Consider the following 13,934-nt stretch of genomic DNA (forward strand, 5'->3'; position numbering starts at 1 on the left):
AGGAGACTCGGGCTTCCTTATGACTAAGAATTGCAAAAGGAAATAAGCATTTAGCATTATTTAAATCAAGAACCTGTGTAGTTAGGGGTGTGACTATTAGTGATAGAATGTTCTTCACACACAAGGCGTCCTAGGTTCAATCTCTGGAAATAAATATATACAGAAATATATATGGGGGAGAGAGAAGGCAATATGGGAAACTTTATGATCTATGTATTCAGCAAGAAATTAATTCCCAGGACAGGCAAAAGTAAGTACTATGCTATTTAAATGTATACACAAGCATAAAACCATAATGTTTAAAAGACAGGGGAATGAGTGACCCAAAATTTTAAGCAATCTCAGTCAAGTAGCAGGGTGAGAAGAAGTAAATGGGTGTAGGGCCCGCCCCCCTTGAGTCTCACCCTCTTGTTTGCATTGCGTAGGATCCATCATTCCCTTAGGCTTTAGAGCTAGCAGGCATGCAAATGTCCCTCTTCATAGATACCATATGCTATATCTTCAGAAAATAGGGAAGGAAGTAATTAGATACTGAAATTATATCCATTTTCACAGTTAGGAAAACTGAGATCCAGTGGAGTCAAGCACATTCAATGTCCCAGGTACTTTTCCCTTCATTTGGCAGCCCATAGTGCAGATGATTTCCTATATGGCCTTAGACAGAAAATCAAGTACCATGAGAGAACCTCCAGGGTCCCTGTCTGGTCACAGTTGGAAGCCAGAGCAGGGCTCCCACCCATGACGCATCCTTGTGTCTGCTGGCCAGAGGGGGGCCTGCTGCAGTGAGGGTCTCCCCTATCAGAAGCAGGTAACCTGGGGTGGTAGTGTCTAAGTCCCTATGCATGACTAGCCATGGTGTTTCAGGTGGCAGAGCGACAGGAAGTGGATGGAGAGCCAGAGAAGACAGGTACCGCTAAGCTGACATCCATCCCTGCTGCCTTTTGTGGGGGGGCATCAAACCTTAATGGACAGGCTCTTCCTCTGAGTCCATCCTGATTTTCCACTGTGGTCTGTGCACCCCAGCTGACTCCTCACATGGCTCTGGGCATCACCCTTGGACTTCTGAGATTATTATTATTATTATTATTATTATTATATTTTCAGTAAATCTCTCTGACACTGATTTTGCAGAGAAATCCCACACCTTCAGAGCAGGTGTTTCCAGTTAAGCCTTATACTTAAATATAAGGCCGGGCTACTGTACCCCAGAGCAGCCCTCCTGCCCTACCGCGTTGCTAATTACATTATAGAGCCTCCCAAGATTCCTCCATAGCGATGCCTGCATTGATCTCTTGCTTATGGCATGGAACTTTGGGGCAGATGGTATAGAGAAAACCGTAGAGGAACCTGAGCCTTAAAAACTGGTTAAAGAGAAGGATTGTGAATCTTCCGATTCTACACAGGGAAGAAAGTCACACTTTGCTGAATGATAAAGTATATCTACTTATTTGTAACTCGAGTGTTACTAAGCAAGAAGATACAAGGCAAAAAAAAATTGGAGGCATATATTAAGGTTGTGAGCTCAGCAGCTAGTCGGAAGCAGGGTTACATGATGATCTCCATGTGTACAGTGAAGTGGGACCCTGGGGTTTAATTCACATGAGGTGCTTGTCTCTGGGACCTCTGTTTCTGCAACTGCTCCTGCTTGTGTTGGGAACCATCTCCTGATCCCAGGGTGAAGTACTACAGTAGACCCACAGGGACTAGGTCCAGAGCCCATAGAGATGCCAAAGTGCTTGGGCTAAAGTCCTTTATATGAAATGGCGTGGCATTTGCATAGAGCCTGCTCACATCCTCCTGTATATGTGAAATCACTAGATTATGCATAATATATGATACAGTATTAATACTGTGTATAGTTGTTTATTATTGAGGAAATAGTGACAAGAAAAGTCAGCTGCAGAGGAAGGGCTTCCTGGGCCTGACGTGGGTAAGGGCAGAGTGCAAGGCCGTTCATAGCCCTGCTTTGAAAATACCCGTAACCACACAGGGGAGCGCTTCGCTTGAAGTTCAGTTTCTTAAAAAGGAAAAGATTTGGGATGAAAGTGTGTTTCAAGTGAAGATAAACATTAGAAGAAAGTGAGCAAAGCGCCATCCTTGGTTATTTCTGTATTTATTAAGCTTCCATCAGAGAGTGTAAGCTGTGCTTTCCTATTACGTCTTAAGTAGCTCTAAGATGGAGGACGTTTCCGTGAAAGGCTGGGCAGTCGCAACCATAGAGCCGGGCCCAGGAGGCTCTGGAGATGCTCAGAGAGGTGTTACTGGTGGCTGGAATCTGGACCAGCGGTTTCTCGGCTTCTCCTTCAAGAATGAACTAAAAGGCCGGGCGGTGGTGGCGCACGCCTTTAATCCCAACACTCGGGAGGCAGAGGCAGGCAGATCTCTGAGTTCGAGGCCAGCCTGGTCTACAAGAGCTAGTTCCAGGACAGGCTCTAGAAACTACAGGGAAACCCTGTCTCGAAAAACCAAAAAAAAAAAAAAAAGAATGAACTAAAAGCCCGTGCAGGCTGCACAGTTTCAAGGAAACTTTGTTCCAAAGGAAAGCTATAGTACATACAGATTAGAAAGAAATACGGTATGGAGACTGACAGTGGGCCACATGAGTCGGGGTAGTCAGGGGTCCTGATTATTGTTCGGGGCTGCCTTTTATGGGGTTCAAGAGAAGGAAGAGTTGGTAACTGAGGGTATAGTGGGGGGTTCTCTGGCTTGACAGGCTTACTTTACCCAGGCCTTTTCTCTCTGTGCACTAATCATATGCACCCTTGATTAAGCATATGTATAGGGTGGTGAATAGAAAAATTCTCCCTTACAGTTCACTTAAGGAATAGTTTTGTCTGACTGCATAGGTACCCCAAACCAGTTCAGACCAGATGGGTCCTTCTAGCCTCAGACCAGAATGTACCGGGACTAGTTTTAATAGAAACTGTCCAAGTATGATGGTCATCAAAATACCATAACCAAAAGCGTGACGGGGAGGAAAGGGTTTATTTCTCAGGTGTACCCATCACTGAGGGAATTAGGGAAGGAACTCAAGCAGGGCAGGAACCTGGAGGGAGGAACTTATGCAGAGTCTGCAGAGGGGCGCTGCTTACTGGCTTGCTCATCAATGGCTTGTTGAACCTGCTTTCTTGTACCTCCTAGGGTCACCTGCCCAGGGGTGGCATCCCTAGCAGTGGGCTGGGCCCTCCCATATCAATCATCAAGCAAGAAAATGTCCCACATAGGCCAGTCTGGTGGGGGCATTTTCTCAGTTGAGGTTTCCTCTTCCTAAATGACTATAGCTTGTTTCAAAGGGGCATAAAACTAGCGACTGCAAGTGCCTCCTGGGAACCTAGTGGCATGGTGTCCTGGGTTAAGCTTCCTGGGGCTCCCAGCCCTTGCGGGCTTCCTGGTCCCCAGGGTTCTTCACTGGTCCCTTGCTCAGACTCCCCAGCGCTGACAGTGAGCCTCCCCTTCTGCTTGCAGGCATCCGGATGCTGGACGGCGATGTGACCGATGTGGTTGAGGCCAAGTCCCTGGGCATCAGACCCAACTACATTGATATTTACAGCGCCAGCTGGGGGCCAGATGACGATGGGAAGACGGTGGACGGGCCCGGCCGTCTGGCTAAACAGGCTTTCGAGTACGGCATTAAAAAGGTGTGAGTAACCTAGGGCTACAGGGGAGCACCCAGGGTGGGGAGCACCCAGGGTGGGGGGGACTGAACATCTTCACCGTTTCAATATCAGAGTGACATCAGCCGTGGCCTGAAACAAGACTGGCAGGAAAGCCCTGCAGTGCCAGAATGAAGGGCTCTGGGCTGCCACCGCTGGTCCAGAGAGAGCCAGCTCTAACACTCCCCATCCATGGCTGCTCCGTTGGAGCCAGAAGAGACGTGTGTAGGTGGTGGGAGGCAGCACAATCAGATCTCCCGGTCCTGCTCCTTGAACTACGGAGGTGAAATAATGAGTGGAACTTTCCATCTACCGTGGGGTGTGGCTAATCCAAAGCCTCATGGTAGCAGAGAGTTGTCACCTAGACGCCCACACCCTTAGTACCACACAGCCCAACACAGTTATAGTTTGTTTCAGAGGCAAACATGGGGACCATCTAAGAGACTGACTACCTCCTCAACTGGGAAGGTGGTAGGCTCTTCCCAGGAGGCCTACCCTCTGGGCTGGGCGTTGTCACCCATTGTCAGTGTCGAGAGCTGGCAGGATAGGGGACTCAGGAGAATTGAGTTTAGGAAAACTAGCAGGAGATTAACCAGGTTTTACAAGCCAGGCGGTGAGACAGATTTCCAGGTGAGGGCAGTTTCTTGGAATGGTCAGATGCAGTTATAGTCAGCATCCAGGAGGCCCTGGGTGGCCCTATAATCCCTAGCCCACCACATAGGTGTGGCCAGATGAGTGCAGGCAGGGCTGGGATGTGACGCAGGGTCTGTGAAGAAACCCAGGCGTTTCTGATTCCTGTGGAAAACAGGAGAGCAAGGGTGCAGGATTGAGCCTATTTCACTATTTATATTTATATGACTTAAAACATTTTTAAAAGCTTTTTATTATATTGTAACCCGTACACGGTAATTCAGATGCAGTGAATAGTTAAAAAAAAAAAATCAAAAAGAGCCAGTGGTGGTGTATGCCTTTAATCCCAGCACTTAGGAGGTAGAGGCGAGTGGATCTCTGTGAGTCCAAGGCCAGCCTAGTCTACAGAGTGAGTTCCAGGATAGCTGGAGCTACACAGAGAAACCCTGTCTCAAACAAAACAAAAACAAAACAAAAAACCAGAAACACTCAAAAGTTTACGCTGCAGACAGCTTTTCTGTCTCTGTCTGTCTACCCTCTCCCCTGCAGTCTTGCCCCAGAGAGGAACAGTCCCCCACCCTCTGTGTGTGTGAGTGTGTGTACACATGTGTGCCAGAGGTCAACATCAAATTTCTTCTTCAAGTGCTCTTCACTTTTTATTTCTTGTGTTTAAAAATTTTATTTTTTATTTTAAGTGTGTTTTTTGCCTGCAAATATGTGTGTATATATGTGTGTGTGTAATTATATATATATATATACGCACACACATACATATATATACATATATACATATAGATGTATATATATATATATGTACCATGTGTATGCCTAGTACCACAGAGGCCAGAAGAAGGCATTGGATCCCATGGATCTGGATTTATAGACAGTTAGAAGCCTCGGTGTGGGTGCTGGAAACTGAACCTGGGTCCTCCACAAGAACAGAAAGTGTCTTAACTGCTGAGCCATCTCTCTAGCCCCTATTTCTTTATCAGGGTCTTACCATGTCACCCTTGATTGACTGGGATCTCATGCTGACCAAGCTGCCCTCAAACTCACAGAGGGCTGTGCTATGCCTCCCAAGGGCTGGGCTTAAAGACAGGTGCCATCACCTTATTTTTTGAGATACAGTTTCTCATTAGGCGCACTGAACTTGGAGCTTGCTGATTGGCTAGTCTGGCTGGCCAGCAAGCCTGTCTCTATCTCCCAGCATTGGGGTTGTGTGGGTCATTCACCAGCTTTTTCTTTCTTCTTTCTTTATTTTCTCAAGTGGTTTCCGGCCATCAAACTTGGGTCCTCTTGCTTGAGTGGCAGGTTTTTTTACTGACTAGACCGGTTTCCCAGCCCTCTTCTTTAAACTCTGCACAGGGCTCTCTTTCTGATTGCCACTTGATTCCTTTCTTGGGTGTATTGAGATGGTCACTGTGCGTTATCTTTTCTATGGCAACAAGAGTTTTGCCAGAGGACATCCTGCCTTGCCACCTCCGGCCATGCTGAATCCCCGGAGCACCTTCACTTCTCAACACTTCTCAGTTAAAGGGTGTGCTATGTCTTCACCTCCTGCCAGACACACCTAGTGTGCACACCCCCACAGCACGAGGGACGCCATCCTTATTCAGTGCCCTTGCACCATGCCACCCAGGGCCACAGGGACTGAGAAATCAGCCATCAGGAACAGGGTGGTGTTCAACAGTTAGAGGAAGAAAAGTAAAAGAGGCAGCAGGCAGACAGACAGACAGACAGACAGACAGACAGACTGTGTAAGACCCATGCTCAGGCTCGGAACATGGACCATTCCATGCTGCTATTCCAGCAGGATGCAGGGGCAGCTTCCATTATTCTGCTGAGCCGAGCCATGTGCTGGGCTGTGTGCTGGGCCACGTGCTGAGCTAGGGGAGTACTGGAAGACTCAGGCATGACCGAGTGAGCCGCCGCCCTGCCAGGGATTGCTGAATAAATACATCACTTGTTTCCATGACTCAATCCCCTCCCACCATTAGGTCACTCAGATCTCAGACGCAATGACAAGTGAGACATCCTAATAGCTAAGCTGAGCTGCAGCTCCGGAGAGGCTGACTGCAGTCGGAGGTCGCATTCCCTGCACCAGAGGCATCAGTAGGAATGGTGCTAATACCAAACAGCTGGCATTTCCACCAGACGCTTTCTAAAGATGTGGCTTGGAGCTCTGCGTCCGGGAGAGGAGGTGCCGGTTTTCACGGGGTCACGTGCAGTGTGCTTGGGTTTGTGTATGGAGCTTACACTCAAGCTGGAGCTGCAAGGAAGAGATTTACATTCTGAACCCCGAGCGGCAGCTGCTCCATCAGGTTGTCGGGGTAACAGGATGCGTAGAGGGTTATGCAGAACCCCCCCATTCTTGTCATGTTTTCTTAAAATACAGACACCATTTAAATTTTAGTCATCTGAAGTAAAGTATGTTAGACAGGCCCCTTAAATCACAGCTGCCGGAGATGCCAGGAAGAATCCTCCGGAAATGTGATAGCGTCCAACCAAAGCCAATCTCCCCATGCGCTACTCCTCCGTGTCACCTCATTTGTGATCTGTTACCTTTTTCTGCAAAATGGTGGCTTCGTCTTCAGTAGATGACGTGGCAGGGTGTCAGGGGCCTTTAGAAGCCATTATTGGGCATCGGGATCTCTTTAATGCCACAGTCCTCGCTCGAGTGTTCACTCAGAAAAGGGGATTAAACACTGAGATAAAGAACAGCTGGCCTCGTCCAGATGACTGGGGTTCTCCTGCCCTCGGGAGGGTGTTCCTAACAGCCCGCCCCCAGGGAGGATACCTGTGCAGTTTGGAAATCAAGTTGTAGCTTTCCCAAATGGAAATGCAAGTTCATGGCTGGAGTTAGAACATCCACACACCCCACCAGCCCACCCCGGTCTCAGCTCCTGTCCAGATACGAAATGTGGGAAGTGAACCTAAAACCTCCAGGGACAGCCAAGGTCTTTCTTCACAGCCTGAACCTAGCGGTGTTCTCTGCCCCGCCCCCTGAGCTCTGTCTCTCTAGAAACCCACAGTAAGACATGAAGGAGGTCGCTGATGCTGCGGTGCCTATGGGAAGTAGTGAGGCAGTGAGTGCCCGGTGTCGGGGGAAGGGCTGGGATTGGCAGCAAGGTGTGGCTGAGAATTCTTAGGCATGCAGAATTGCAATCCCATGAGCATGGTACTCCCGGGAGGGTGGGGGAAACTAGAAGAGGCGCCGGGTCTAGCGGGAGATCGGCTGGTCATTGCTAGCACACCTTGAAGGAGATTGTGGGGCTCCGCTCCCCTACCACCATCCCCACCATGTGGCAAATAGACTTCCTCTGCCATGGTCTCTATGGTGGCATTGTCATCAAAGGCTAACGCAATGGGTTCCGCCAGTCATGAGTGGAAACCTACAAAACTGAATCAAATAAACTCTTTTGCAATTGATTTACCTCCCATGTCTATTAGAGTGCTGTACAACTAACTGACAGGCCACCCCAGACTCGCTGGACCCAAAGGTGTTTGCAACGAGATCCCCTTGTGATTCAGTGGGTACACATTCAAGAGTGAGGAGCACTATTTTAAGTTGTTCCCTACACTTCCAGAATAATAAGATTGATGAACTTTACAACATAAGAACATTATAAAATGTTTATAAAATATAAAACATTATAAAATGTTTTGCATTGGGGGCGGAGTTGAAAGTGACGGTATCTCGGAGATGGTTCGTGTCTGGAATAGATAGGCTCTGCTGGGCTAAATGTCTTTTTATTTGGGTCTTAGTCCATTTACGTTGGCTTCTGGTTAATCTTTTCCAACAGGTAATTATAGTCTTACTTTGCTTAACGATGAGGACATCCTCCGAGAAAGCCATTATTAGCGCTTTCATCGCGGTGCGAGGCCTCACGATAGGGTTCTTACTCACACTTCGATGGCACGAAAGCCTTCCACACGCCTAGCTTCTCTGCACCTGTGTGATCCATTGTTGATGGACGCATCCCGGCACGGGGCATGGCCCAGTTCACACAGCCACACCCATTTCCTGAGTTTGTGCCTTTCTTCTAGAAGTTAACCTATTTCTCAGAATGGCTTTTAGGTTTAGTGTGTGTGTGTGTGTGTGTGTGTGTGAATGTCTTTCCTGCATCCGTGTATAGACACCACATGCACGTCTGGTGCCTGCAGAGGTCAGAATTGGGCGTCAGATCCCCTGGAACTGAAGTTACAGATGGTTGTGAGCCATCAGGTGGGTGCTGGGAATAGCTCTGCAAGAGCAACAAGTGCTGACCCATCTCTCCAACTGCAGAAGTTACCCTTTGTTGCTAAGTACAGGTGGCCTCTGTAGAAAGCTCCTGGGTGTTCAGAAAAGCCTGTCTTGAGATGGAAGAAGCAGAGAAAAGGAGCTGCCCTGACATAGCAGGGCCGGGGGCACCAGTAACCTCCCTGTGGGTTTTGTTGGGAGCCTTAGCCTAGAACTGAAGTCTCTTAAGTCTGCAAAATCGAATGTCACAAGTTTCCAGAGCAGGTGGTTCCTCATCCCCAAGGAAAGCGCTGAACTCTGAGGATGGTTTCATGCATTTGGGTTGTAGAATCTGCTTGAAAGCCATCTTTAAATTGACCAGTTGCTCAGACTCGGGGTCGGTCGCCTCCCTACATTTGAAAGGGAGGGTTCTCAATTGTTAAGAGCCTGGGAAGTCCAATTCATGGTGCGCCCTCTGGGTCCAGCTGTTGAGGCTGACTCAATCGAGTCTTCCATGAGCTAATCAGTAACTAGTGTTTGTGGCTGGGATGACATGAAGTTTGGTCAGAAACCATTGATCCCATGGGTGTAGTGTGGACCAGGGCTGCAGGAACCTGCCTGACCCGCCACTGTCATGTGCTTTCTCTCTTTCTCGTTCCCAGGGAACGAGTGAAGTCAGCAGCCTGGGTTGACTTGACTGCTTTAGCACGTATCCTTGTGTCCATGGCAGCCGCCTCTGGGAACTCTCATGGGACATCTGCAGACATAGAGCCGTGTTCTGGAGCATAGCTATGCTTATCTAACAGTTACATACAGAAGCCACAATCTCATCCCCCACCCTCACCCTCTACCCTCACCCCTCACCCTTCACCTCTCACCCTTCACCCCTCTTTGAAGAATTAACTGGACCTCTGAGAAGCTTACCTCTGTGACTGTATTTTCAGGAAAATCCCTGCTCTTCCCTCTCAAAACCAGCTCCTTTGACCCGTAAACCTGAAACAGTTCCAAATTCTGCCATCGTCTGTCTCTAATCGTGGTCTTATGCTGAGTGCCCTTGGTCCTCGGCTACTGGAATGGAAATTAGTGGCGTGGTCTGAACTGGAGCGGCTTGCGTTAGGGTCTGGGGTTTCCTGTGAAGGACAGAGGTGTCCAAGAGGATCTTGAGCGTCTGAGATCTTAATGCTGTCATCACAGGCAAGATGGCGCCACTGAAACCCAAATGGAACCCTTAGGCAGGCCCTCCATGGTTTCGGTGCGCCGTCACTGCCCTGTGGAGGACATGCTGAAGGCGGGATTGCAGACCCTCCCCATGGGGTCCGACCACAGCTGCTGACACTCTCTTCTTCTTGCTTTATGTAGGGCCGCCAAGGTCTGGGCTCCATCTTTGTCTGGGCCTCTGGGAACGGAGGAAGAGAAGGGGACCACTGCTCCTGCGATGGCTACACCAACAGCATCTATACCATCTCTGTGAGCAGCACCACAGAGAACGGCCACAAACCCTGGTACCTGGAGGAATGCGCCTCCACCTTGGCCACCACCTACAGCAGTGGGGCCTTCTATGAACGGAAGATTGTAAGTTCTCTCCTAAGGTTAAAGGGCTCCCTTTTCCCAAGGGCAAGTTTGGCCAGATGTTGTTGGATCTCCGGTCCCAGCCTCATCCCTCTGTGGTCAAGCTGAGCCTAAGATCAACCCCAGGGCTTTGGCAGCCAGCCTCCGGCTTCACTGTTTTGTAAGATGCCTTACTCCTCTATGCCCAGAAATGCCAACGAGCCCCTCTCTGACTTTAGAGACCTAAAAATGTCACTTAAGAATGGGGTTCATCCTTGTCATATCTCCTTTTAGCTCTCTGGAATTCTGTGGTCACACCCCAGAGTCCAGTTGACCAGTCCTGTCCTGATGCATAAAATAGAAAATCTTGGTTTTATGCTGAAACCTTCTGGAAACCAAGCATTCTAGGCTTCTCTGCTGCCAAGGGACGTGCCCCAGACGCTTGGAAGGGAAGCCACAGCTTTTGCCAGCTTTGCTCACTGCAGTGGACAGAAGTGCTGGTTTTCTGTTATTCTTCTTTGTGGTACTCAAACCCATGGTAGGCAGGAACGCCACCGCCGAGCCACATTCCCAGCCCCTGATTTATCTTCAGATGGTAACCGTTTAAGTATATGGCTGGAAATTTATGCTTCTTCCTTCTGTACATACTTTCCTATATTAAAAAAAAAGAGAGAGAGACAGAGAGAAGGGGGAGGTTTCCAGTCTAAATTAATGCAGAATTCAAATGCATAGTCATTAAGTTAGTATGTAGATATTTTGAAAATGAGCCCGTGGAGCTGCCCAGACATGGTTTGATTTTTAACGCTCACCGGCGTCTTTTCATTCCTCTTGCTGCTCAGACACAAATTACTTTCAAATTTATTTTTACCTTTTTTCTGGGGAGCACATAGGCTTCCTGTTCTCCACTTGCTGTGTGCCCATGGGAGGTCAGCCACTGTCTTCCTGCTGCAGGCCTGGTAGTGGCCCAGGCTGGTTCACAGAGGTGTGAAGACTTACTTTCCCATGCTACGGGATCGCCCAGCCCTGGGATGGGCAGCCAAGACTGCACCATGCCCTGCTTATCTCCTCTTCCTCCTCATTTGAGCACAGACTCGTTGAGGCGTTGTTAAACAGATGCTTCGGCTGAAACCAAGCAAAGGCGTACTGGCTAAATAGGTTCAAGTAGAGGTTGGCATTTTCAGATGCATTGTGCTAGGGCTGCATCCTCGGTGATGGCACTCCGCTCTGGAAGGAGGACTCGTGACTTCATTTACTTACTTACTGTGCTTGGATGTGCACACATTGAGCTACAGAACACCTTCATTCCCTACACACACACACACACACACACACACACACACACTTTTTTTTTTCTGAGATGGTCTTATGTAGCCCAGGCTGGGTTTGAACTTACTGTATAGTAGAGGTTCACTGCTGTTCTTCTCGACTTCACCTCACAAATGCTGAGATGACAGGCATGTGCTATCTCTCTTGAGTTACTTCTTTTAAAATAATTTTCCCTCCTCTGAGCAATATTTATGGATAAGAAAGATAAGATTGAGAGAGGAGAAAAGATGAAATTGAGCATCAGAGTTGCTGTCCTGGAACTCTGCTTTGAGCGTGATGAGCATTTTTTGTCCCTTAACGGGAGCCTAATGTTTGCTTGAGGCAAAAATGTCCTGCAAGGGGCTGAGCAAGCTCTCGGGACAGCAGGTGCCTTGAGTTCAGACGAGCTCTAGTGTGTAGGAGGAGGCCCACATCACTGGTGTCAGTCAAAACCCCGCCCCCTGCGTGCTTCCTTCCTGTAGCCTCTACCAGGAGTGAGGAATCCCTCATGGACAGACATGGCGGTTGATCAGAGAACTCAATCCTTTACCTCTCCCCTCGGGGAATAAAGCTGAGGGTCAGTTCATTGAATGTGAGCAGCATTCCAAGCAGGACCCTCAGATGTGGGAGGGCTCTACCCACCTTTGTTCTGCTCCCTCACAGGGTTGTCTCTCTAAATCCCCCATTCTGCCCCTGGAGGGCCAACCCTGGGCCTTGCTTGCTCACAGTTCCCACCCAAAGGCTATTTACCAAGCCAGGGCAGGAGTCTATGCCCTGCTGACCTGTGTGGAGCAACAGAAGGGCTGGGGTCACAGAAGCCCTTCCTGGGCTGGCCCTTCACACTTCCTCAGGGTGCTTTCGTCCTACTGAGTGCAGCAAGGAAGCAGGTTTCTGATGAAATACCTGTCAGATCCTCCCATGAACATATGACCCAGGCTGGATACCCCTCCCCTGGGGGCTGGTGAGACTCACTGACCAGAGGACACCTCTGTGTGGAAAGATCCGACCTTTAGTGCCAGAGAAATTCATCCTCAGGGGTTCCATAAAATGGCTGCATGAGTTTCCCAGGTGAGCTCCTTTCCTGTCGCTGCCCTATGAGTCATCATAAACTTAGCATCCTCAGGCGGGTGCCGACTGGCTTCTCCCCACTTCACAGCTCAGAAGCCCGGCCACCTCTCTGGCTCTCAGCTTCAGATGCACAGGCTGAAGTCGGCATGTCAGAAGGGGCTCTCTGGCCCCCTGACATCTCTGGGGAAGTCTTTGCTTATGTAGCCTAGATGTATTTCAGCTCCCTGGCAGTAGGACTGAGGTCCCCATTGCCTTGTGGGCTGTTAGGTGAAGGACATTCTTGTTTTTAAAGCCCCTCTTTCCCTACACCTTTGGTGTGGGTCTCTCCGGCTCACTCTTCAAAGCCAGCCATGATGGCTGGAGTCCTCTCATGCCTCACCTTTCCAACAGGTTTTTCTGCCTTCCCTCCTACCTCTAAAACCTTCTGATTCCATCAGGCCCAGCTGGATAATCCAGAAGATTCTCTCTGGTTTAAGGTTAGCAGCCTTGATTCCATCTGCAGAGGGCAGAGAATTAAAACAAAGAGCACAAGTCACAGGGGCCATGCTCCTACCCAACACAACCGAAATCAAGTGTTGATCTCACCACCTCTTCCCCTGTGACCTCCTAGGGGGTGTGCATGTCAGGTTGGGCAGTTGTGAGGTTCTGAGTCTGTGTTCCGCCCTCCTGGAGCCATCGCCTCAGGAAAGGACAGGCAAAGCCCCAGCTGGCAGAGCCAGCCTCACCTTCCCTAAAAGACCAGCAGCCTTGTTGTCCTGCTCAGCAAGCCTTCGGATGGCAAGAACACTTGGATTCCCCAGGGAGGGTGTCCAGATCCACCCTCCAGTCCTTGCCTTGCAGCTAAAGGTAGACATACTATCTGGTCTCCTGAGCGTTTCATGACCAGAAGTTTTCTGTTCCCCTCAAGTCCAGAGTCACTGATTTTAGCTCTGCAGGTGGAATCGGGTTTCATGCATTTTAGGGGCAGGAGCATGGGGCCCCCGCAGGAAGATGGGTCAGCGGAGAGCCCTGCAGGAAGATGGGTCAGCAGAGAGCCCATTTTATCTTGCCTTTCCGTTTGTCTGCACTGACTTCTGTGGTGTTCAGGAGCCCGCTGAGCTGATCCCTTGTGAAAGCACACCTGGTGTTTCTAGATGCTTATGTTCCCTGCTGTGACACTCTGGGATTAGCCTGATCTATAGGAACATCTGCAGTTTTGCTCCTGAGCGCAAAGCCAGGAGAGCCACAGGCAGCATGCCTTTTCTGCCGCTGGCACCCAGGGTCACTCTCCACTAGGCAGCCTGCGAGTGCCTCGGTTCTCTTAGAGGGAGCCAGCCTCTGTCCACGGCCCTGCTTCAAGTGCCTCCCTCTCGTGCAGGTCACCACGGATCTGCGTCAGCGCTGCACCGACGGTCACACTGGGACCTCAGTCTCAGCTCCCATGGTGGCTGGCATCATTGCCCTGGCTCTGGAAGCAAAGTAAGTTTCGACCTTCCTTCTTTTCCCTTGAAAAGGTGTTTATATGCTGGCGG

General features: G+C 49.5%; 1 protein-coding gene across 2 annotated transcripts in view; it reads left to right on the top strand.

Annotated features, from left to right (window-relative positions):
• Positions 1–13,934, top strand: part of Pcsk6 (proprotein convertase subtilisin/kexin type 6) — a 187,502-nt gene that overhangs the window by 95,586 nt on the left and 77,982 nt on the right. For both annotated transcript variants that reach the window (XM_038313476.1, XM_038313478.1), the window contains exons 7-9: positions 3,466–3,638; positions 9,862–10,074; positions 13,781–13,881. In XM_038313476.1, the coding sequence (XP_038169404.1) occupies positions 3,466–3,638; positions 9,862–10,074; positions 13,781–13,881 (487 nt within the window). The remainder of the gene's footprint in view (positions 1–3,465; positions 3,639–9,861; positions 10,075–13,780; positions 13,882–13,934) is intronic.

This window comes from Arvicola amphibius, chromosome 12 (assembly GCF_903992535.2).
Source record: "Arvicola amphibius chromosome 12, mArvAmp1.2, whole genome shotgun sequence".
NCBI classification, from domain to species: Eukaryota; Metazoa; Chordata; class Mammalia; order Rodentia; family Cricetidae; genus Arvicola; species Arvicola amphibius.